Here is a 23,327-nt window from a genome sequence, read left to right on the forward strand (position 1 = left end):
AATATTCCAGGTTCCTCTAGTGCCTGTCTGTGAGCACAAAGACTTCTGTACGTCCATGCAATCCCCACCCCATTTTTTTCCCCTGATACAGGGTTTCTCTGTGTAGTTTTGGTGCCTGTCCTGGAGCTCACTCTGTAGACCAGGCTGGCCTCAAACTCACAGAGATCTGCCTGGCTCTGCCTCCTGAGTGCTGGGATTAAAGGCGTGTGCCACCAGTGCCCAGACCCCCACCCCCAATTTAAGTAAAACCCCAGACCCATAATTTTAGTAGGAAATCAGTCTGAACTTATTGCTTCTTAAAATTAAAATATATATATATCGAGCAGGCATGGTGGCCTGTGCTGTAAGCAGGCTGACTGCCCAAGTCTGAGGCCAGCCTGGGCTACACAGTGAGTAGTAATCAAACCAGAGCTACACAGCAAGATGCTGACTCAAAACCAACAAGTAACGATAAGAGGAAATAATTCTTTGTGTGTGTATGTGGTGCCCATGAGTTACTTACGCGTGTTCGAATGTGTTCTTTGGCCTATGGCAAGGCAGCTTAGAGGCAGGCGGGAAATCCAAAGAGAGAGAAAGGAAGGAGAAAGGTGGATTCACAGGAGATGCTAGCTGCTGCCGACAGAGAAGCAGCATGCCAGCAGACCAGTGAAGCCACAGAACACGTGGCAAAACATAGATTAATAGAAATGGGCTAATCTGCCAGGTGGTGGTGGTGGTGGTGGTGGCGGCGGCGGCGGCAGCAGTGGCGGCAGCGGCAGCAGCAGCAGCAGCAGCAGCAGCAGCGCACGCCTTTAATCCCAGCACTCAGGAGGCAGAGGCAGGCAGATCTCTGTGAGTCTGAGGCCAACCTGGGCTACAGAGTGAGTTCCAGGAAAGGCGCAAAGCTACACAGAGAAACCCTGTCTCGAAAAACCAAAAAAGGAAGAAAGAAATGGGTTAACTTAAGATATAAGAGCTAGCTAGCAAGAGACCTGCCATAGGCCACACAGTTTGTAAATAATATTAAGCCTCTGAGTGATTATTTTATAAGCGGCTGCAGGACCTTGGGCTGGGCAGGATGGAGAAAACTTTTGACTACACACTCACGTATGGGTGCATGTGGAGGCCAGAGGCTAACATTATGTATCTTTATGTTATGTAATTACCACTCTGCACCTTACAGATTGAGGCAGGGTCTCTCTCTGAACCAGGAGCTTGCCTATTCTGCTAGTTAGCCAGCTTGCTTCAGAATTTCCTGCCTTTCTGCTCCTGATGCTGGGATTACAAACAGGCTGCCCCACCGACTCTGAATTTCCATAGGTGCTAGGAATTTGAGCTCAATCCCACGCTCGTGTGGCCTCCATCTTACACACTGACTCATGTCCTCAGCACCAAATAAATAAATATTAAAAAGCTTTACTTGCACTCTCTGAAAAGACCTAGTGTTTTTGAGCAACACAAATAACATGTACACATCTAGTGTCCCATGATGGCCTCTAAATGCCATTTACAATGGGATGGGATGGGATGGGATGGGATGGGATGGGATGGGATGGGATGGGATAGGATAGAATGGAATAGAATAGGATAGAATGGAATAGAGGAGAATGAATAGAATGGAAAGAGCTTGTCTAGACCTCTAATTGAGAGGTCATGTCAAAAGGACTCAGGCACAAAGTGAACTGCTATCACTAGATCAAAGTTGAGACCCTCTGAGAATCAGTACAGTTAATATCTAGAGCTCCAGAAACACATGAAATACACTAAAAGCCAGGCTGTGTAATGATTTTAACATTTATTTTTATAACATTTATTTGTAATATCTCTCAGTGTCTCTCTGTCTGTGTCTCTCTGTGTCTGTGTCTCTCTACTGCCCTCCCTCCATGTGTTTGACTGTATGACAGAGGGCAGAATATGACACTGGATTCCCTGGGGCTGGCATTACAGACTAGTTATGAACTGCCCACATGGGTGCTGGGAACGAAACCCCATTTTTTTGAAAGAACAGCAAGTGCTCTCAATGGTTCTGCTCTCTCTCTAGCCCCTTCATAATTTTTTAAACTGAAAACTGAACATGGTACATGCCTGCAATCCCAGCACTCAGGAGGTAGAGGCAAGATGGTCAGAAGCACAGGCATTCTCAGCTACACAGTGAGCTTGAGGCTAGCCTGGGACACCTGAGACCCCGCCTCAAAAACAAGAAACCTTATTGACTGACTTTGTGGATGCTGTGGTTCAGATGAGTGTCCTCTGTGTGCCAGTCTTGGTCCCGAGGGTGGTGTTCTTTAGGAAGCAGAAGGGCCTGGAGGAAGTGGGACCTAGTGGGAAGTTCTTGGGTATTAGGAACATGCCCTCACAGACTACTGTAATACCTTATTGGCTTCCTCTTCCTGGCATGAGGTCACTTCTGTGTGCTCCCACCATAATGTACTACCATCACCAGAGTCTAAAAACAACAGTGTCATGCAATCTTGGAATGTAATCTCCAGTCTCATCAGCAATAAAGACTTCTTCTCTTTATAAGTTAATTTCTTCAGTTTCTTCATTATAGTAATGATAGCTGACTGTTAAAGTAGATTCTAGAAAACCAAATTATTTAGAAAATAAAGGGGAGGGAAGTCAAGCCCTTACTCTGCCTTCTCCTCTAAGACTTTCATGTCTCTGTGTTGTAGAATATTATTTTAAGGTGTGTTGTTTTGTTTATGTTGCATTTGTTTAATTCAGCGAAGCTGTGTGACTGTGCCTGTCTAAAATACCTGATGATCTAATAAAGAGCTGAACAGCCAATAGTGAGGCAGGAGAAAGGATAGGCAGGGCTGACAGGCAGAGAGAGTATATAGAAGAAGAAACCTGGAAGGAGGAGAGATCAAAGAACAAGAGAGGAAGGAAGAGGATGCTAGGGCCAGCCACCCAGCTACACAGCCAGACATGGAGTAAGAAGGAAAGAGAAGGCATACAGGAATAGAGAAAGATAAAAGCCCTTGAGGCCAAAGGTAGATAGGATAAGTTAAAAGACAAGCTGGCAAGAAACAAGCCAAGCTAAGGCCAGGCATTTATAATTAAGAATAAGCCTCTGTGTGTGATTTATTTGGGAGCTTGGTGATGGCCCCCAAAAGAGTAAGCACTGTGCCTTGGAGGGAAGACAATGCAAAGACTCAGCATCCCTGTCACTCAGCAAAGGGTGAAGGAGAGGTTGTTAGCAGGAGAACTGAGAGGAAGAAACTTGCTCCAGAGCTGGCAGCTGCCCACTTAAACCAGAGTTTGGAGAAAGGACAGGCTCTGACGATAGAAGGGGACAGTTTGAGGGAACAGGGACGATGTCTTGGTGGATAGGAGCACTTGCTGTGCAAACGTGAGGGCCTGACACTTGTGTAAAAGCTGAGCATGGCCTTGCATTCCTGTAATGCCAGCATTTGAGGGCAGAGACAGGCAGACCCAGGAGCTCATTGGCTGGATAGCCTAGGTGAAACTGTGAGCTTTTGGGTTCGGTGAGAAACCTCTCTCCAGTGCTCAGAGTTGTGCCCACTGCTGCGCCACTGGCCACCACCACCACTACACACATACACACACACACACACACACACACACACACACACACAGACCCTACAATTAATTTTAATTTAAAACAAGGTACAGTTTTAAGATAGAAAGACTTAGCCGGGTGGTGGTGGCGCACGCCTTTAATCCCAGCACTTGGGAGGCTGAGGCAGGCGGATCTCTGTGAGTTAGAGGCCAGCCTGGGCTACCAAGTGAGTCCCAGGAAAGGCGCAAAGCTACACAGAAAAACCCTGTCTCGAAAAACAAAAAAACAAAAAACAAACAAACAAAAAGATAGAAAGACTTAAGAAAGCAACAGAGATAGGGCCACACTGGCCATGTGGGCACAGCAGGGACTAATGTAGATGACTTAAGGGACTCATGAGACCTGAAGAAAGGATGCCAGGGAATGAGACCTCATGTGCCTACCCTGCACCTGTCAGACATCTGTGCCTGGACTCAGAGGCAGCTGCTAAGTAGCAACTGTCTGAGGGGTGAGTGAGGTCAGCTGTGGGACTGGCATCATGAGGAAACAGGGCAGCAGGGCAGGGCAGCAGGCTCCCTAAATGACCTGGTTCCAGCTCTCCTGTCCTCTGAGTTTGACTAATGGTTATAGCTGCCCCTGCGTGTTTGGACTTTGCCCTAACCACTTCTGGCTGGTGCTTTTATCAGACTCCATTTGCGGTGGCTAATTGCTGCCTGCTGGTTCAGAGGTTACACCGGGGAGATAGATACCTGGGTCCGCAGCAACCCTGGCACCGAGCAGGTGTGGCAGGCAAGGTGGTTATGAAAACATTTGCGAAGAATGTGTGTTAGCCAGGGCTGAGAGGTCCGAGGGCAGCCGAAGCCTTGTTTGTTTCCCTGATGGCTCAGCACAGCGCACTACAGAGAGTTATTGAAGGAATGGCTTGTTAAGTCATCCATTTTCAGTCCTTCTCTTTCGTGCTATCAAGAGACACAGTAAACATGAAGTGGGTGAGGCTGCTGCCCGAATAACTGGCGTACTGTTTGACGGTGAACTTGGTTTTCCATTTTGTTTCTCGAGTAGAAGGAATAGACTAAAAGAATGCTAAGAAGCATGCCATCGTAAATAAGCTAAACCAGGAACAGAGACTTTCTGACCAAGCATGACACACTGTGTGTACTTGCATGTGTTGTGCTTTTAGACAATGTCAGTGTGGTCGCTCTGTTTACACGGGCATGGCCACACATGCATAAGTAAGTAAACGTCACCGGGTCATAGGAATGCAGGACCACTGTCATCTGAGCGATCCTTCATTGACCAAAGTGCACCTGGTACGTGACACTGTGTGCTAAGTGTCCTGTGAACTATGCCCATTTACCTGGATTCTTGGTTTTTTGCCTCCCTTTCTCCTCTTCTCTCCTTCCCTCTGCACCCTCTGCCCCAGCTCGGGAAACCAAAGATCGGGACATTATCCCTTGCTTTTCCATGCTCTTTGAACTGTGTATGAACGCCTGACAGGCTTTGATGGAATACAACAGAAAGTAGCTGGCTCAGGTGTCAGAAGGCGCGCATGGTTCTGGTTTTTCAGCTACATCTAATCTTTTCTTTTGTCCCAGGCTGGGGTTGAAATCAGAGCTGATCACATTCTAGGCACGATCTCCACACAGACTTACAGCCTCTGTCTTTTCTAATGCTTTGTTGCTAATTTGAAACAGGGTCTCCCTGAGTTTCACAGGCTAGCCCTGACTCACTCTGTAGCCCTAGAAGATCTTGAACTTTTGATTCTCACAAGTAGCTGAGAACACAGGCCTGTGTATCAGGTCAGGCACAAAATGCGATTTTTTTTTTTTTAAGATTTTTATTATGTATACAGAAGAGGGTGCCAGATCTCATTCCAGATGGTTGTGAGCCACCATGTGGGTGCTGGGAATTGAACTCAAGACCTCTGGAAGAGCAGTCGGTGCTCTTAACCTCTGAGCCATCTCTCCAGCCCCACAAAATGCGATTTTAAAACATTAGTTGCAGGCTGGAGGGATGGCTCTGTGGCTAAGAAGGCTAACTGCTCTTCCAGGATCAGGGTTCCTGAACTGGGTGGCTCACAACTACCTATAACTCCAGCTCCAGGTGAGCAACACCTCTTCTGGACTCCAAAGGCACCCATTTCCACCACCCCCCCCACACACACACATATACAGATACCCACACACTTAAAGATTTTTAATTTTTAAACCATTTTTAGTTGAGAGGCGGGGAATGGAGCTTAGCAGGTAGAGTGCTTGCTCGGCACCCACAAACTGAACATGGTGTCACGTGCTCAAGGTCACCCTAAGTTACATAACAGGTTCAGAGCTCTGGTGGGATACATGAGACCCTGTCTCCAAACGTGAATACACAAACTGTTAGCTAAATGACAGACTAAGTCTTAAATTAGTCTCAAACGTTCCATCCAGGCTTGACCTAAGAAGGAGTTCAGTTGCCATTTAGGTCATTTAAACGGTAAGCTGACTGAAGTTGGGTGTGCTGGCTCCCACACACAGCTCCAGGTAGAGGCAGGGGATACGGAGTTCAAGGTCAGCCTCAGCCATACAGTCAGGTCAAGGCATCCTGGGTACATGAGACACTAACTCAAAAGAAACTACAAGAACAACAAAAATAATTTGATGCAATTTTTATCCCAAGTGACAGAAAGCATGACTGTGGCTGAGGGCGGGGTGGGGTGGGCAGTTCTAATTCTAGCACACAGCGGAAGCAGAAGGGAGGAAACAGTTCACCAGAGAAAAAAATCTAGATGTAGACTCTAGAAAGAGAGGTGGTGTTGGGAAGTAAGATAAGGATCTGGAGAACCAGAAATCACAGAAGAAAGGAAAAACAAACAAACAAACAGATTCTCCTCCCTGTACAACACGTACCACACACACACACAGCACTGGAGAATCAGGCGGACAGGGAGTGAGTGTGTACCACACATGTACCCACACACAGCACTGGAGAATCAGGTGGACAGGGAGTGAGTGTGTACCACACATGTACCCACACACAGCACTGGAGATCAGGCGACAGGGGAGTGAGTGTGTACCACACATGTACCCACACACAGCACTGGAGAATCAGGTGGACAGGGGAGTGAGTGTGTACCATGTACCTACACAGAGCACCGAGAATCAGGTGGGCACAAGAGCAAGTGTGTGTGGGATTAGAGCTATTTAGTTCCAATTAATTCCAAGAAATTAAAAGAAGGTGGGTTAGAATAACATTCATACTCTAAAACCAGAGAGATGAGAAAGAGGAGACCATGAAAGATGCCAGTCTCTAAGGAAGCTTCTCCTGGGTTTCACTGAAGTCGCAAGCCTCAGACAAGAGAGTCCTCTGCAGAGGAAGCAGGAAATGGGTCTAGGGTCCTGCCTGGAAGCTAGTAATAATGGATTTCATAACAGCTCACCCAAACTCTCCTAGGTGTGATGTATTTCCATTTCAGAGACTCCAGACTCTGACAGATTGTACAGTCCTCAGCTCCTACACAGGAACTAGAGGCCACGAGCTCCTTAGGGAGACCTTACAGCTCCCTGACACGGTTCTGCTCACTGTGACTGACAAGAGGTCCCAGCCTCTGGGGGAAATAGTCAAGCCTGCAGAGTGCCTGGAGGGCTGAAGATCCAGGCTTGGTCACTTGTACAATATTAAAAGGACCAGCCTTAAGATTATACTTCCAGGGGCTCAGGAGAGAAAACTATGAACGGTGAGAATTATTTTCGGGAAATGAATCTAAGTACACCAAGCTCTTAGTCCATTTGCTTTATTTCTCTGGGATAAAATCCTCTCTACACAGCTTCAGTTCTGATCTCGTGCCTAGCTCCTTTCTTCCTGATTTATCTTTACTTTATCTACGGTTCCCTCTAAGTTCTATCTTAATTCTCTCGTCTTAATTCTGCCTCACCTAGTTCCTTCTCATCTCATTCTTACCCAGCTAGTACTTCCCCATCTGCCTCTTCCTCATCTTCCATCTCATCCACACATACTCTCTGGTCAAAATCCTCCTTATCCCTCTCAGTTCTCTGTCCTCAAGCTCTTCACTCCTCTCTTCCTCTCCATCTCCTCATACCTCTAAGTTCCATCTTCTCTCTCTGAAAATAAAACTGCCTTTTTATCCTCTGACCCTTATCTGTCCAAGCTATCTGCCATTTTTCTGCAGGTGGAAGAAAGTGTGCATGGTTGCTAGGCAACCTGTGTACAGCTAAATGCCTCTGGTGATAGTTAAAGGGAGATCTGGAAGTAGAGATAAGACTTTGGAAAGGAGAAGGTTAAGCTTAATTGGCACATCCTCCAGACTTCTCAAACAGGTAGTCTGGACACTCGGGTCTGTTCTTAGAGAGTACAGAGGTATCTCTGATAAGGCACTTTTCTCCGTCTGGGGATGGACTGGCCAGGTGCTGCCAATGACGATAATTACAGGGAGGCTTGAACTGCAGTTCTGGCTGAGCATAGCTGTTAGCACAGAAGGTTATCTAAATATTCCTAGAAGTGGTTAGGTAAGGAGTTAGAGATCTATAAAGTTAGTAAGGCTGTAAGAAAAGGAGGTCCGTGCTAAATTGTGCGAAACTATTACTTAAGGTCCACCTGACCTAGGTGGTGTCTCTGTGTGGAATTTACCTTAATTTCAGTAGACTTATTATGTGGTGGTCTGGACTGTTATTCCTGTTAGTCCTTGAATGTGGCTAAGGGAGATAACCGATTCCAGTGCTAAAATCAGAAAAAAAACAGATGGCCTAAGGGAAGGAAGCTTTTCCTGAGGCTGTTCTCCAAATACCTCGAATGTATATGTCCAAATAGTGATCAGTCACACTGTTAGCAATTCTTAGAAAAAAAATCAACTGGTAAAGCTATGAAGGCACCATGATTTTCATAACAGAAGACAGCTGATATATAACAAGTCAAATAACACCAAAAACTTCCTAGAATTTGGCTTCCACTGAAGGATTCCTTGATCCCTTCAGGTAGTGGCTTTTGCCATAACCAACTGAGTTCTTATGATATATTCCTGTGGCCCGTAGCATTGGTCCTTAATGACAGTATACCCCCTATGTCCCCTCAGGGCTCTGATGAACTGCTCAGGGATATCACTGAACAAGAGGCCATCTCAGGCACCAGGTTTCAAGTTTGCCAACTACAGATTAAGCTCAGGGCTAACTCAAAACCATGTCCACTGCCTGAGCCTTGCCATGCATGAGACTCTTCATAGTGGCTTCTAAAGAATGACAAAACTGAGCCAGCAAAATGGCTCCATGAGTAAAGGCATTCATTACCAAGCCAGGCTACCTGAGTTTAATCCCTAGGACCCACATTGTGGAAGGAGAGTACCAATAAGGAAGCAGCCTATCATGGCATGTGTGGGCTCTAACACACACACACACACACACACACACACACACACACACACACACACACTTATTTAGTATATATCATTAATATATATTAATTTAAAGAAAATAAAAAGAAACACAACAATGGGCCAGGCAGATGGCTTAGCAGGTTCTTAGTATACAATCCTGATGACCTAAATGCCATCCGGGGGGCCATGTTTAAGAAAAAAAGAAAGAAAGAAGAGGGGTTGGGGATTTAGCTCAGTGGTAGAGCGCTTACCTAGCAAGCGCAAGGCCCTGGGTTTGGTCCTCAGCTCCAACAAAAAAAGAAAAGAAAAAAGAAAAAAGAAAAAAGAAAAAAGAAAGAAAGAAAGAAAGAAAGAAAGAAAGAAAGAAAGAAAGAAAGAAAGAAAGAAAGAAAGAAAGAAAGAAAGAAAAAGAAAAGCTAGACACAATGGTGCACGTCTGTAATCCCACTATCCTAGTCAAAATGGGAAGCAGAGACAAAAGAATCTACCAGAAGCTCATGGTTCAGATAGTCTGAATTCGCAGCAGTAGCAAGCAACAAGAAATACCCAGAAACCCCCTGCTGCTGGGCACCATTGATCCCAGCACTCGGGAGGCAGAGGCAGGCAGAGGGTCTCTGTGAGTTCGAGGCCAGCCTGGTCTGCAGAGCAACCTTGTCTCAAAAACAAAAAACAACAACAAAAAGAAAGGAAGAAAGAAAAAGAAACACCATGCACAGCAAGGTGGAGGAGAGAAGTGGCTCCCAAAGTTGCTCTCTGACCTCCACACAAGCATCATGGAACACACATAAAAATAAATAAGTAAATATTGAAAAGGGCCACAACAGTGACCTACAGCTGCTAGTAAATGCCTGGAACCCCAACATTCGCTAAGGTAGGAGGATCAGGAGTTCAAGCCAGCCTAGACTACAAACTGAAAGCCTGGGGGCTATGGGGTGGATGTGCAGTGAATCACAAAACTCTACAAACAAGAAAACTACAGTTAGGAATCAAATCCCTAATTAACTTGGAAAATAACCCCTTATAGCAAACCCAACGTCTGTCTTTGATGTTGGCATCGTCACAGTGAGCTCAGGAGTGGCAGCTTCTGGCCCCAAGTCTCGAAGCTGGTCCAGAGGGCCCTGACTCCCTACCACCTGGGGATGAGGCCACAGGAACTGCTGTGCACCTATGGTACAGACACAGAAGGTCCTCCGCTAGCTAGCCGCTACCTTCTAGAAAACCAAACTGTAACAATGACTACTATTGAATAATAAATAGAGAAAAGGAGCCATAATGTTGAGAGGTGTTGGGGGCACAGAGGTCCTTCTACTCACAGAGAAGCACTAAGAGAACCAGGAATGTTAACCACACAGAGGTGTCTCCTCAGTGGAGGAGATAAAAATCAAATGCCTGTGTTCTATCCAGAAAGCTGAGAGTGGAGGTTGTTAACGACCTAGTGACCGTTTCGCTATCAGTAGGGACAGACCTCACCCTAATTCCCCAGAGTGATTATCCCAGACTCTTGGCTCCCTAGACCCTTACCCATCCTTAGGGGAGATATCACGAGTATTTTGTGGCCTGCTGACCTCTATGCTATTGGTCAGAGACCACACTGGATTCTAGGTCTTTTAGCTATGGAACCCACCCTCACGGTCACATGTACTTTGTAAAGGAGTCTCTATGTAGTCACACTGTAAGCTTTATTGTGCATCTGGAATTGGACTGATTGTTGCCTGGAAACTATGCCGTACTGTGTTTTAACTGTGCCAACAACAAACCACCTGGTATTAGACTCCCCGAAGTCTGATCCAGGTGGATGAAGTCAGTCTACACTGGGTTTTCATTCTCATCTCTTCGAATGGTTCACTTCCCGGTATGACACCTGCAGGGATCCCCTCAGAGAGGGATGGGGGGCAAGAAAGGGTTTGGAGGGAGGAGAGGGTAAATGATGTCACTGTATTTTAAACTTTGAGGTGGGATGAAGAGATGGCCCAGTGGATGAATGGAATTGTCTGCCAAGCAAACAGTAGGATCTAAGTTGCATCCCTAGCACCCATGTGAGACTCTGGCATGGTGGAGTTTTATAACCCCATGCTGCAGGGGCAGACAGCAGACCCCAGAGCTCACTGAGCAGTCTAACCAAACGTGCCAACTCCAGGTTCGGTGAGGCCTTGTCTCAAAAAATAAAGTGGAGCATGATAAAGATACCCAATGAGGGCCGGCCTTCCACATGTATGCACACGTATGCACTCATGCATCTACACACATGTGCACACGTACACAAACACACATACAGAGAATATATGGAAGATGTGTGTAAATTACGTACAGACACTATGCCATTTAATGTATTAGATTCGAGGCTGGGATACCTCAGTTGGTAGAGAGCTCGCCCTACATTCATAAAATCCAGGGTCTAACTCTAGCACTGCATAAAACCACGTTTGGTGGCACGTGCCTACAATCTTAGTATTCAAGAGGTAGACACAGAGGGGCAGAAGTTCAGATCATTCTTGGCTACACAGAAAGGCCAGTCTGGGATACTTGAGACCCTGTCAAAAATGGAAAAAAGGAATTGAACATCCATGGTTTGGGGATTATGTACTGGGTCCTAGAGTTCACACCCTCAGCTGAAATCCAAATTCCTGTGGATACCAAGAGACAATGACATTTCAGAAGTCTCCAGGCAACCAGAATATGGGGAATCTTCTCCCACACCCTTGGACAAGGTCATGAGTTTCAGGATGTTGCCACCATGGCTGCATCAACGTGCCCCACTAGAACATTTCCCCACAGTGAGGACCCAGGTTCCAGGCAGGGCCCTGTCTCCTGCCGGCTGCACCACCTTAGGCCAGGCAGTCAGTGACTTCACCTCTCTGTCCTCAGCTTCCTCATCTGAGGACAGGACTCTGCCCATAGCACCGGGGTCTGCCCAGCTTCTCAGCACGGGTGTTGTCAGTTTCAGGAACAGGTGTCAACAGCTTTGTGTAAGCTCTCTGGCACAGTGCCCAGCACCACACTCACGGAGTGACAAAGATCTCAAGAACGTTCTAGTCCATCACCAGGAAGCACGTGGGATTTCCTAGTTGTGAACTTGGTAGAGAAATTCCTCACTTCCTCCCCTGGCCTCTGTGACACCCCATGATTCCCTGTAGTTGAAGAAACATCTGCATCCACGGGGCAGCAAAGGGACTTCCTTGGCCCTCAGAGCAGTGGAGCCTGTGACCATGTGTTAACCCACTGTCCCCATAGCCCAACTGGTCCTGTCGCCCTCTCCTGCCTTACATCGTAGGGTCTGTGCCAGGGCATAAATCCCCAACCAAGAAAGACCAGCCTATTCTCTGGATCTCAAATGTGAGAGGAGAAAGATCTGGTCTTAATTAGGTGAAAAGGGGAAAAACCAAACCTCTGAGGTAAAGGGTGGGGTGACTGAGCTCCTCAATAACTAAAGTAAACAGTGAGCTAAGGCCCAGGTCAAGTCAACCTGTATTTCTCAGCAATCTAGGCTGCTATTTTGCTGGGTTCCGAGGTGAAGGGCAGGAAAAGCACTGCCATGATGAACAGGGCAGGCCTCCTTCCAATGGTGAGGACTGGGAAATGACAGGCCACTCCAGCAAAGCAAAGTACTGGAGATACTAGAGAGCAGGAAGGATGAAAATTCTCCTCTTGGCAAGGAGGGGATCCACATGGGCTATCTGAGCTGGGGATTGTTGAAAGCTAGGTCATTTTTCTCAAATAAAGGCCAGAGGCAGGCAGTCTAGGCTGAACAAAAGAGGTGTGAAGAGATCTTTGAAAGGGAGAAGGCCCAAGGAGTGAGCAGTCCACAGAGAGGAAGGGGTTACTATGTATTTCTGGGGCAGGGGTGAGCCCTGCAGGGGTTTTAATCTGAAAAAGGAAATGCTTGCCTTTGCTTTTGTAAGACGGCAGTGAGGAGCACAGAGGATCCTGGGACACTGGTAGTGGCCCCACGATGACTGAGACCCCTTATGTTCAAGCTGGTGAAGCCTTTGGGATCCTGATTCCTTCATGGGACTCTCAAATTCCTGTCTGCTAACCATCTGCTGGTCTACCTAGACACGCTAGTTCTTTAGAATGGCACCAAAGGGACCTTCATCAGCGAGGGACAATGGCCTGGTTGTTCACCGGTGAAACCTGTTGACTTCCCACTTGGTCAGTCCTAGGTTTGTCCAACACCATGTCCCAGGCTGCCAACTAGACTCCACTGAGTTTCTGTGTCTGAGAGGGCAGAGTAGATGCCATAACAAGCTGCTTGGTCTTCTGTCAGAGATCAGGCCTCAGTTTCAGTTTCCTGAGACTGAACAAGCAGTTTCTTAAAGAGCCACGAACAATGGACAATCAATCTCCAATGTCCCAACAAGGACCAGGGAACTGCGGGTACCAGGCCTGAGCTAGCTCCTACAGTCGCTCAAGGAAATAACCAAATAAGGACTATTGGTGAAATTATTAAGGCCACTCCATGTAGTTAAAAGGAAGATTTATTTAGTGGGTGACTTACAAATGAAGGAATAGGTAGATTTCGGGGGTCTGGGGAAGGTGTATCGCAATCCAGTGGTGTTCTCTGGAGCTCTGCTCAGTCAACCTCCACCATCTAGGGTCCAGGAACAGAGAGAGCGCTCGCCCATCCAGGTCTCAGGTCTCCAGACACCTCCCTTGGCCCCGCCTCGTAGGCGTGACAGTTGCCAGAGTCTCAATGGGGGTTGGAACTTCCAGATCCAAGCTGGAATGGCTACCCACTACAAAGGACAGAGCCTGGGACTTGTAAAAAATTGAAAAACTGTAACCCTAGCCAGTCCCTGCTAGCCCTAACCAATCAGGAACGTACTAATATGATTGCTTCTTGCTTAAGCCAGTCATAGATAGGGTGACCTAACTACTTTAGAATTCCTTTAGCTGTGTATAAAAGAGCCTGCAAGCTTCTCTCGGGGTTGCCACTTTGTCTTTGTGTTGGATGTTCGGCCCCAGCATGCTGGTCCCTACTCTCGAGATAAATGCTCTTGTTGATTATATAGGTGGTTGGTGGTCTTTTGTGGGACTTCTCCAGAACCCTAACAGTGTCCACTCCTCTTTCTTGCAGACCACTGCAAGTGAATCTAGAATTCCTACCCCTAGGCTCCACAGCCAGACTACCAACTCAGGTCTCCTCTGTCAGCTCCTCAACTTTGACCTGTTGCAGTATATTTGTTTCACTGTGTAAAGGTGTGTCATTGTGACTGGTTTAATAAAAAGCTGAATAGCCAACAACCAGGCAGGAGAGAACAACTCTGGGAAGGAAAAAGGTAGAGAGACGGCAAGGAGATGTGGAGCAAGTTGAATGTACAGAATGGGAGAGAGGTAAAAGCCACGAGGCAGAATGTAGATGAATAAAAACAGGTTAATTTAAGTTATAAGAGCTAGTTGGGAACAAGCCTAAGCTAAAAGCCAAGCTTTCATAATTAATAATAAGTCTCTGTGTCATTATTTAGGGGCTGGCAGTTGACAGTAGTTTTGCATAGCCTCCTCTGAATGGGTTGGCATCTCCTTGATGACAGACCAAGGCATCTAGAACCCCCATTTCCTCAAGGAGGTGTTTCCAGGCCCAGGAGGCTGAGGCCTTTGCTTAGAAGTCATGTTTCTTCTCTTCCCGTAACTGAAGCTGCTGGCTGTCACTTCTGCTGATCTGGGCCTCCCTGACTTGGCCAGGGTAGGCCCAGCTGAGCCTTGACTAGGTAAAGTAGGCACAGCATGTGGCTAGGTAACAGCTGATACAGCTGATAGTCTGTGACATGAACGTGGTGTGGAGGGAACTGTGAACGAGGGCAGCCATAGAGAAGCTGCGCTTGTTGTTAGAGCCGGGGACTGCCTAGAACCTCAGTGATTCGGCAAAGATTGGAATGTTGCAAGTCTAGAGCCTCACTGCAGAGTATCTTGAGCTATCTTTAGCCCTCCTAAGTGGCCATTGATTGTACACACCTTTGAATGTGGCCTAACAACCTCGTTAGTGTTAGATAAATCCTTGCAACATACAAACAGACCCCGTAGCTTCCCCCAACTCAAAACTGAAGAATGTCATCATCAGACAACATCTGAGGCCTCTCTCTCTCTCTCTCTCTCTCTCTCTCTCTCTCTCTCTCTCTCCTCTCTCTCTCTCTCTTTTACTGTAACTCACTTGTCTCTGCCGTACTCACAAATATACTGGAAAAATCTGATATGACTTTCATTTGTTCTGTTATTATGGAAACTTCACAAAACTACTGCCATGCTGGAATGTCCTTAGGGTAACCTAAGTCTGAACTACCAGTTACCATTCTCATTTGGCTCCATGAGGAAAGATGGGGAGAAGGGTGGGGAAGACTGAGCTTCAAATGCCCATACCTCAATACAGGAACAGAGCTCAGAGAGGCCAAATGGCCTTTAGGAAGCTTCTGGGCTGTGGGTGGATATCCAAGGGGTCACTGGGAAGGACAGAGTAGAGGCCCGGCCTCCAAGGGCACACAGGTCAAAGTAGGAACTGGACATTCCATAGGTAGGATGACCAGAGGGAAGTTAACAAGCCGAACCCCGCTGGAAGTGGAAGGGCTTCTGGCAGGGCTACCGTCTGGGGACAAAGTCCAAGTCCGGAGGGAAGGTGACCAAGCAAACAAACAGCCAAGGTCCAAGCGATGTGGTCTCTGTCGGAGACCATGGCTCCCCAGACACAACCTGGGAAGGTTCCCCAGGCAGGAAGGCCTGAACTACTTTCTTTTTTAATTTAATTTTTTGAGAATTTCATTTATAAATACTATAGGATCATTTCCACTCCTTCCCTACACTGTTTTTTAAATTTTGTATTTAGTGGGAAGGGTGTACAATTTGCAGGAACAGGTTCAGTCCTTCAAGATTGAACTCACATCAACCATCTTTCCAGCCCTGAATTACATTTTTTTTTTAAGGGAGGCAGGGCTTCCATTCACAGTTGTCCTCTATCATTCCAGGCTGTGAATCTCAACCTTTAACATTCCAGAAGGATCTAGACTTTTAAGTCTACATGGCCTCATGAATTTTCAAGAAATGATTTAAGGACATACTCTCTGAATGACAGTTGCTTCATCTAGAACGTACCAGAATCTAGCTGAGTGGTGCTTTTGCAAGTGTCAGAATTTCCTGCACAACTCTCAGGGAATCCCATACTTTTGCAACGTTGGCTGTTCAGTCTGGAGAGTCCTCAGCCCATTATCACCCGACCTTTACCTGTTTCCAGTCCTGAAGTTCCTCCCCAGGAACTGACTTGCAGGAACTCGTTTGGACTCTGCTTTCTCACTTGACATTAGTTCATTTGCCCACTCTGGCCACACACTCACCACACATTTGATGATCACATGACGTTCAGTGACTGCCTGGTGTTCCACTGCATACTCTGCTCCACGGTTCACATAATGATCACATGACATTGAGTGATCGCCCTGGTGTTCCATCGAATACTCTGCTCCGCATTTTTAGATGGTGAGTATTTCCCTGAGGAAGCCTCACCTTCTGCCCTACAAAGTAAAGTGATTTGTGAACTCTGGTGTCCCCTGGACCCTAATGTACCAAATGTCTAAGACTTATTGGATGTGGCGTCCTCAGCAGCTGTAACTGCACAGGGACCATCACTAGAAGGGAAAGAGTCCCACTATCTGCGGAGAAGTCCCCACAAGTGACGGAAGGGCACTTTGTCTTTCTGGTAAAAATATCATGCAAGCCTGGCAGGGTGATCCAGACTTCTTTATTCTTCTCTATTCTCAGTGAAGCTTCTGTGTCCCGTGGGGAAATGGGGAGCCCTCACCCATTCCCTCCTGCTCCTCTCCCTCCCCCCACTTCCTTTCTCCCACAGCAAAACCACAGCCTTCCAGACTGCCCTGCCCCTCCATGACAAAGCAGTTTTGGAGCTCAACCCCTCAGGAGGCGCAGAGTGCTGAGTCACGGTGGAACAACAGCCCTCCACCACAAGGTCTATCCACCCCCACCTCCTCCTCTGGGCCAAGCTAGCATTCCACGGAACAGAGGGGCCTGCCTCTCTTCTGGCCTGCGTTTGCTTTGTGGCTCCTGGCTCTAGGAGGCCACTGTTCAGCTTGTTCTGGGCAGCTAGCCAAACTCCCTCCTCAAAGTCACGAGGAGTAGAGGCAACATGGGGGTGGGGGAAGCAGAAGCCTAGTCAACAAAGGTCCAAAGACCCGGCCATAGCTTCAGAATCTGGAGGCTCGGATACGGCAGTTCTGGTACTCACTGCTTCCAAAAGGTGGGAACCGGACCCCGGAGCAAGGGTGCTCACACACTTCCCATTTCCCTTCAAGCCCTCCTCCTCCCTTAGTGACCTCCCACAGAACACCCTGTTCCTGGTTTGCTGTGCTGTTTACTGTAACTGCCACTGAAGTACTTAACAAGCATGGAGCCCATACTGAGTCACAAAACTTACTTGATGTGGCAGGCTAAACTTCCTTTCAGTGAGTCTAACTTTATACTGCTTCTGTTCACCTGGGAGTCTTGGAGACCCAACACACCCAGTCCAAAACGGAGCTGACCTTTCCCAACAGCCTTCCCCCCAAACAGGTGCTTCTCCTGTGTTTCTCTGGTACCATGCAGGGCTATAGCAACCCAGCTGGCCAGGCCTGAAAACTGGGGGGCCTGGTACCCACTCCCCACCTCCCAACCCACACAACATCCAACCATCCACCTCATCCTGTCTTCTCCATAATCTCTCCTCTGCTTTCTGTTTCCTACTCTCATAAAAAAGCATGGCAGCTGTCTCCCAACTGGTACCCGGCCCTCTTGTTTGACTGGAATCCAAACTCCACACACAATGCATTCATTTGTTCAAGGGACAAATATCAAGCACCGAATCACAAGCACCTTACAAAGGACTGGGTGTGCTGAAAATGCCTTCCTGCCTGGAGCTTTCAATCTACAGCAGTAGGGAAGTCAACCAAACGGTCCGTCTTAAAAGGAATGATTAATACAGATATTGCATAGCCTGGTGCAGTGATACAATGGAGTCTGGGCACTAGAGAGGCTTAATTAAAGAGGGCCTCTTGAGCTTAGGCTTTCAAGAGTAGCCTAGACAATACAGTGAGATCATCTTTATTTTATTTTATTATTATTATTATTGTTTTTTTTTTTTCTGAGACAAGGTTTCTCTGTGTAGCTTTGCGCCTTTCCTGGAACTCACTTTGTAGACCAGGCTGGCTTCGAACTCACAGATTAAAGGTGTGCGCCACCACTGCCCAGTGAGATCATCTTTAAATAAAAAGAAAGAACGGACTGCAACATGAGTATTTCAGTGGTAGAGTGCCTGGTTATTCTGCCCCAGGTCCTAGGTTCCATCCCCAAGACAGGAAAAATCATGTATTATACAAGTGTACAGAGATGTTTTGGCTCTTAACCTTCATCCTTTCTATAAATACCACCAGCCTAACACACCGTTTCTATGTTAACCTCGTTTAAAATATCTTTATCTAAATCCTTTTCGTTTTTAAGCATTTCAAACCTGCCAACTTTTGACAGACTCAAAAGAACATTCCCTACTCCAAATTTGGATAATCTTCTTAACAGTTTTCTTAAAACTTTATAGATTTCAACTTTAAGGGTTGTATTTTTGATTCATCTAGAAGGTATTTTTAAATAGAGAATGATTCATTTTTTTTCACATGACAATTGTGTCGACATGATTGGTTAAATCCATTCTTCCCTAATTTGAAAGGCATGGCTTTAACTTATATCCAGTTCCCAAACACATGTGGGTGGGCATAGTTAGATGTTGATCTCCTCTTTCTGGGCCAGTACCATACTTTATTGTAATATACGTGTGTGTGTGTGTGTGTGTGTGTGTGTGTGTGTGTGTGTGTGTGTGTAAAACGATATCTCAAGCAAAGCTTCCCTGACAGCATTTGTTTTCCTCAAATGTTTACCAGCTAGTCCACTGACTCCATATGAATTTCAGAATCATACCCTACCATGGAAACACCGCATTTTTCACATTTCGGACTGTGCTGAATTACAGGTTTAGAGCTGACTATCATGATATGGAGGTTCACCGTTCAGGAAGATAGCACCTCCTTATCACAGTAACTGCTTTGTTCTGTCTCATGTTGTTGTTAATATTAGTACTTGGTACTTGGAGTATGTACTGCTGATGTAAGTGAAAATGTTTGATATCATCTCCCCCCACACCACACCATCATTCATCACATTTCCTGACAGTGGCTAAAAACAAATGGATATGGTATCTCCATGTTGCCTGCAGTGTAAAGTTTAATGACTTTTTATGGCACACCAATCTGACTGTATTCTTTCCAGCACTTTCCAACATGTACTTTGTTTTCCAGGCCAACAAACATACTTTCCTTAAGGTTCCTGGAACAGGTCAAGCATTTCCACACTTGCGAATAAGCTATTCCCTCCACTTTTTTGTTTGTTTTTGTTTTTTGAGTCAGGGTTTCTCTGTTTAGTGAGTCAGGGTTTCTCTGTTTACTTTTGGTGTCTGTCCTGGATTTTGCTCTTGCAGACCAGGCTGGCCTAGAACTCAGAGAGATTCCCCCTGCCTCTGTCTCCTGAGTGCTGGGATTAAAGGCGTGTGCCACCACTGCCCGGCTCAAATTTATACCAGTATCACTGTCTTAGGGTCGTCTTCCTGAAGTTTGACGCTAGGATATTTATTCAGCAGCATACTGTACCTAGAGTACCGCTGAAATCTTGCCTGATTTCAGCAACACACATTTGTTTTCAAAAGAATATATATTATTAGTAATGCAGTATTTCAGTACACTACTTTAAAAGGGGGGGGGGTAATCCCAGCTCTCTGGAAACTGGAAGGAGAATCAGCCTGGGTTACATAGTGAGCCCCTGGCCAGTCTGGGCTGTACAGTAACCTTGTTACTGGTCTCAAACATGGTAACAGCAAAATGTTTGAAAGTCTGGCTTCCAGCTTCGAGTATCTGGAAAAGCTTCTGCTGGGCTCCCACTCGTGTCAAAAGACCAGACTGAGGGTAGCAGACATAAATGGTAGGGCCTCGCTAGATGCAGTGGTTAACCTCTAGTTCTACTAAGAATTCACACCCATTTTGAAGCTGGGTCACAACTCCAGACACACACAGTTGGCTTGTCCTTCCAAGGTTTCATGCACCTGTCACCCGCCATTCAGCCTCACCAGCTTTTCTCCAAGGACAAACCCAAGGTTACTGAGAAAGATAAAGGAGACCATTTTGAAATAGACACACGCAGGTCGCTTCTCCTTTTCTTTTCTAATCCAGAGACCTCTCTTAATTTTCAAGCATCACCAGGGACTTTCTCAGAAACCTAGATCGTTTGGCCCCAAGATTCCTCCATAGAAGGCTGTCCCTGCTTTCAGGAGAAACGCCCGCCCAGCCTTTGTTTTTTCCAACTGTCCAGAGAGCCATGTTTGCTACCAGCAAAAGGCCTTGAGTGATTGAGTCAGAATGACGGGGCAGACCCGAATTGCCTCCTCCCTGATAGGCCCCCTACTCCTCCTTTACGCTTCTCTGCACAGACTCTGGAAGAGAGAAAGCTGGTCTTTCCTAGTCCAACTTATAACTCGTTCGCCACCTACAGCACCACGCTTCCATTTTCCGATTTGTAAGACGAAGTCACGTATGTCACGATTTAACCACACGTACTGAGCTAAGGGATGTCCTATGGGACTTGAAAATCACCCTCCTCGGCACCCTCTGTCCCCATGGATTCCAAGGACCCAGATGCCTCTGCAGTAGGGCTGGAGCCAACTACCGCCCGCCCCGGGGCACAGGAACAGTCTGCTTGTTGCCAGGCACTGCTCTTGGCAGGGAGGATCAGTGCCCATTGCGCAGCCTCACACACATAGATCCTCCCCGCCCGCGCCTGAGGGTCTGGGCAACTCGCCCACCGGAAGAGGCGGGTCTCGGCGGCCCGCGACGCTGATTGGCCAGGACGCGCCTGACGCGGTCTCCCGCTATAAGTACTGCTCGGTGGCCATCTGCGCCAGACGTTCTCGCCCAGAGTCGCCGCGGTTTCCTGCTTCAACAGTGCTTGAACGGAACCCGGCGCTCGACCCTTCCGACCCCAGCCGGCTGCTCCGATCCAGAACCCTTTGCAACCTCGTCACCCCGCCGCTCCAGCGTCGCCACCGCGCCTCGCCCAGCCGCTGCCATGACCACCGCGTCTCCCTCGCAAGTGCGCCAGAACTACCACCAGGACTCAGAGGCTGCCATCAACCGCCAGATCAACCTGGAACTGTATGCCTCCTACGTCTATCTGTCTATGGTGAGCGCGGCCTGGCCTTTGGCGGGGCGGGAGTCGGGCGCGGCTTCACCCCGGGGCCACTAGGGGAGCAGATGGGGCACGGGTTGGGGCGTGGCCAGCTGCAGGCCTCCCAGCGCCCTTTGGGAAAATGGAGTTTGCTCCGGCTCTCTCCCAGGGCAGCCCTGGCGTGGCAAGTCTGAGCTATTAGCCCCTTGTGACTGTTGCATGGACCAGGCGCGTCGTTACACACACCCCTGTTGAGGTCTTAAGGCAGCACAATTGTCAATCCGTCCAATCAAACCTGCAATTAGATGCATTTTTTTTGCCCGCTCCTCTCCGATCACGTGACCTGCAGACTTCTCTGCTTCGGTATGCATCCAGCTCCAATTCCTCTTGAGTATGGCGGGTCTGCTTGGTCATGGTGTCGAATGGCAGCGTTGGGACCCGGCGCAAAGAGGCTTATCTCTTGTGAACTTACCCTGACCCTATCTTAAGCAGCCGTCCCCACCTCTCTGCTCTGCTTATCACAGAGCCTCACTTGTATTGAAACATTATCTCCAGAAATCTTCCCTTCTGCAGGCATCAGCGTCACCCGACCTTGCCCCTTCAAGGCATCCAGAGTACTATATCGGTTTTTGCATCCGAGAGTTGTGGCTTACTAATAGAAGCAATAGATAGTTGTTGGATAAAGCCCACCATCAGTTGCTGGGCAAGGAAGTTTTCCGTGCACTAATATGTTTCTGAAAAAACAGGTTTGGGGCAGTGTAGAGAGAATCACCCTTTGATTGCCTTGTGATTGTGCAATTTACCCCAAAATAAGTGTGTTCCAAATAGATTTGAGATAGGCCTATGTTAGCTGGTTTTTTACGTGATTTGTGAAGGAGGAGGAGAAAAATGGCTTCCCAGTGCAGGGTACTTTAGCACTCTCCTCAGACGAGTAGGTTTAATTTAAGCCTTGGCTTAAATTTTTTTTACTCGATAGGCGGTAGTGGCGCAGGCGCCCGGGAGACCGAGGCAGGTGGATCTCTGAGTTCGAGGCCAGCCTGGTCTACAGAGTGAGATTCAGGACAGGAACCAAAACTACACAGAGAAACCCTGTCTCAGGGAAAAAAAAAATTTTTTTCCCTCTGCACTAATACAGAACCATAGGACATTTGCTGAAGCCAAGTCCCAAAGTCCTCCCCTCCTCCCTGTACTTTAAAAAAGGCCGAGTGGGGTTGCAAATAGCCCTGCCACCTACAGCCCTTCCAGCTGCCTTGCTGTGGGAACCCCATAACACGTCCTCTTTCCACTTCCAGTCTTGCTACTTCGACCGGGATGACGTAGCTCTGAGGAACTTTGCCAAATACTTTCTCCACCAATCTCACGAGGAGAGGGAGCATGCTGAGAAACTGATGAAGCTACAGAACCAACGAGGTGGCCGAATCTTCCTGCAGGATATCAAGGTGAGCAGACGATCTAGGGGTGCCTCACTCAGAAAATGAGGCTACGCTGGGCTTTTGCCCTTGTCCCTTTTTTAGGCCTGTACTGATAACCAGAGTTGGCACACAGCAGTGAGCAAGCATGTTACGGGGGAAAACTTGTCAGAGGAAACTTAGGGCAGAGAATGGTGGTTAGGTGTGAGGTGTGTACTACGGGTTGATTGGCAGAGAGTGCAGATGAATTGACCCAATGTTCTATTCAGAAACCGGACCGTGATGACTGGGAGAACGGGCTGAATGCGATGGAGTGTGCGCTGCACTTGGAGAAGAGTGTGAATCAGTCACTACTGGAACTGCACAAACTGGCTACTGACAAAAACGACCCCCACGTGAGTATGGGAAACACCGGGCATGAATGGAGGTAGTCATTGCCACGGGGCTTGGGAGAGAGCTGGCCAGTGACCTTCTCCCGTGTTCTCTTTCCTACTAGTTGTGTGACTTCATTGAGACCCATTACCTGAACGAGCAGGTGAAATCCATCAAGGAACTGGGTGACCACGTGACCAACCTCCGCAAGATGGGAGCCCCTGAAGCTGGCCTGGCAGAATATCTCTTCGACAAGCACACCCTGGGACACGGTGATGAGAGCTGAGCTGACTTCCCCAAAGCCACAAGTGACTTGACTGGTCACTGAGGCCGTGCATGCATGTCGGGCTGCCTTTATCTTTTCTAAAAGTCGCACCAAAACATCCGCTTAAGTTCTTTAATTTGTACCATTTCTTCAAATAAAGAATTTTGGTACCCAGCCGCCGTC

At 47.5% G+C, this 23,327-nt stretch overlaps 1 protein-coding gene across 1 annotated transcript; it reads left to right on the forward strand.

Annotated features, from left to right (window-relative positions):
* The first annotated feature begins 20,783 nt into the window (after positions 1 to 20,783).
* On the forward strand, positions 20,784 to 23,318 carry LOC114685692 (ferritin heavy chain). Its single transcript, XM_028860338.2, has 4 exons — positions 20,784 to 21,113; positions 22,391 to 22,537; positions 22,777 to 22,902; positions 23,004 to 23,318. The coding sequence occupies exons 1-4, from the start codon at positions 21,000 to 21,002 to the stop codon at positions 23,163 to 23,165; spliced, it is 549 nt and encodes a 182-aa protein (XP_028716171.1). The 5' UTR covers positions 20,784 to 20,999; the 3' UTR covers positions 23,166 to 23,318.
* The last annotated feature ends 9 nt before the right edge of the window (positions 23,319 to 23,327 follow it).

This window comes from Peromyscus leucopus, chromosome 1 (genome assembly GCF_004664715.2).
Source record: "Peromyscus leucopus breed LL Stock chromosome 1, UCI_PerLeu_2.1, whole genome shotgun sequence".
Lineage (NCBI taxonomy): Eukaryota > Metazoa > Chordata > Mammalia > Rodentia > Cricetidae > Peromyscus > Peromyscus leucopus.

Excerpts from the sequence above, each read along its gene's own strand:
- LOC114685692 (XM_028860338.2), top strand. The coding sequence starts at position 21,000 with ATGACCACCGCGTCTCCCTCGCAAGTGCGCCAGAACTACCACCAGGAC. Across the intron at positions 22,538-22,776 it reads TCTTCCTGCAGGATATCAAG|AAACCGGACCGTGATGACTG; the intron begins GTGAGCAGACGA and ends TGTTCTATTCAG. Across the intron at positions 22,903-23,003 it reads CTGACAAAAACGACCCCCAC|TTGTGTGACTTCATTGAGAC; the intron begins GTGAGTATGGGA and ends CTTTCCTACTAG.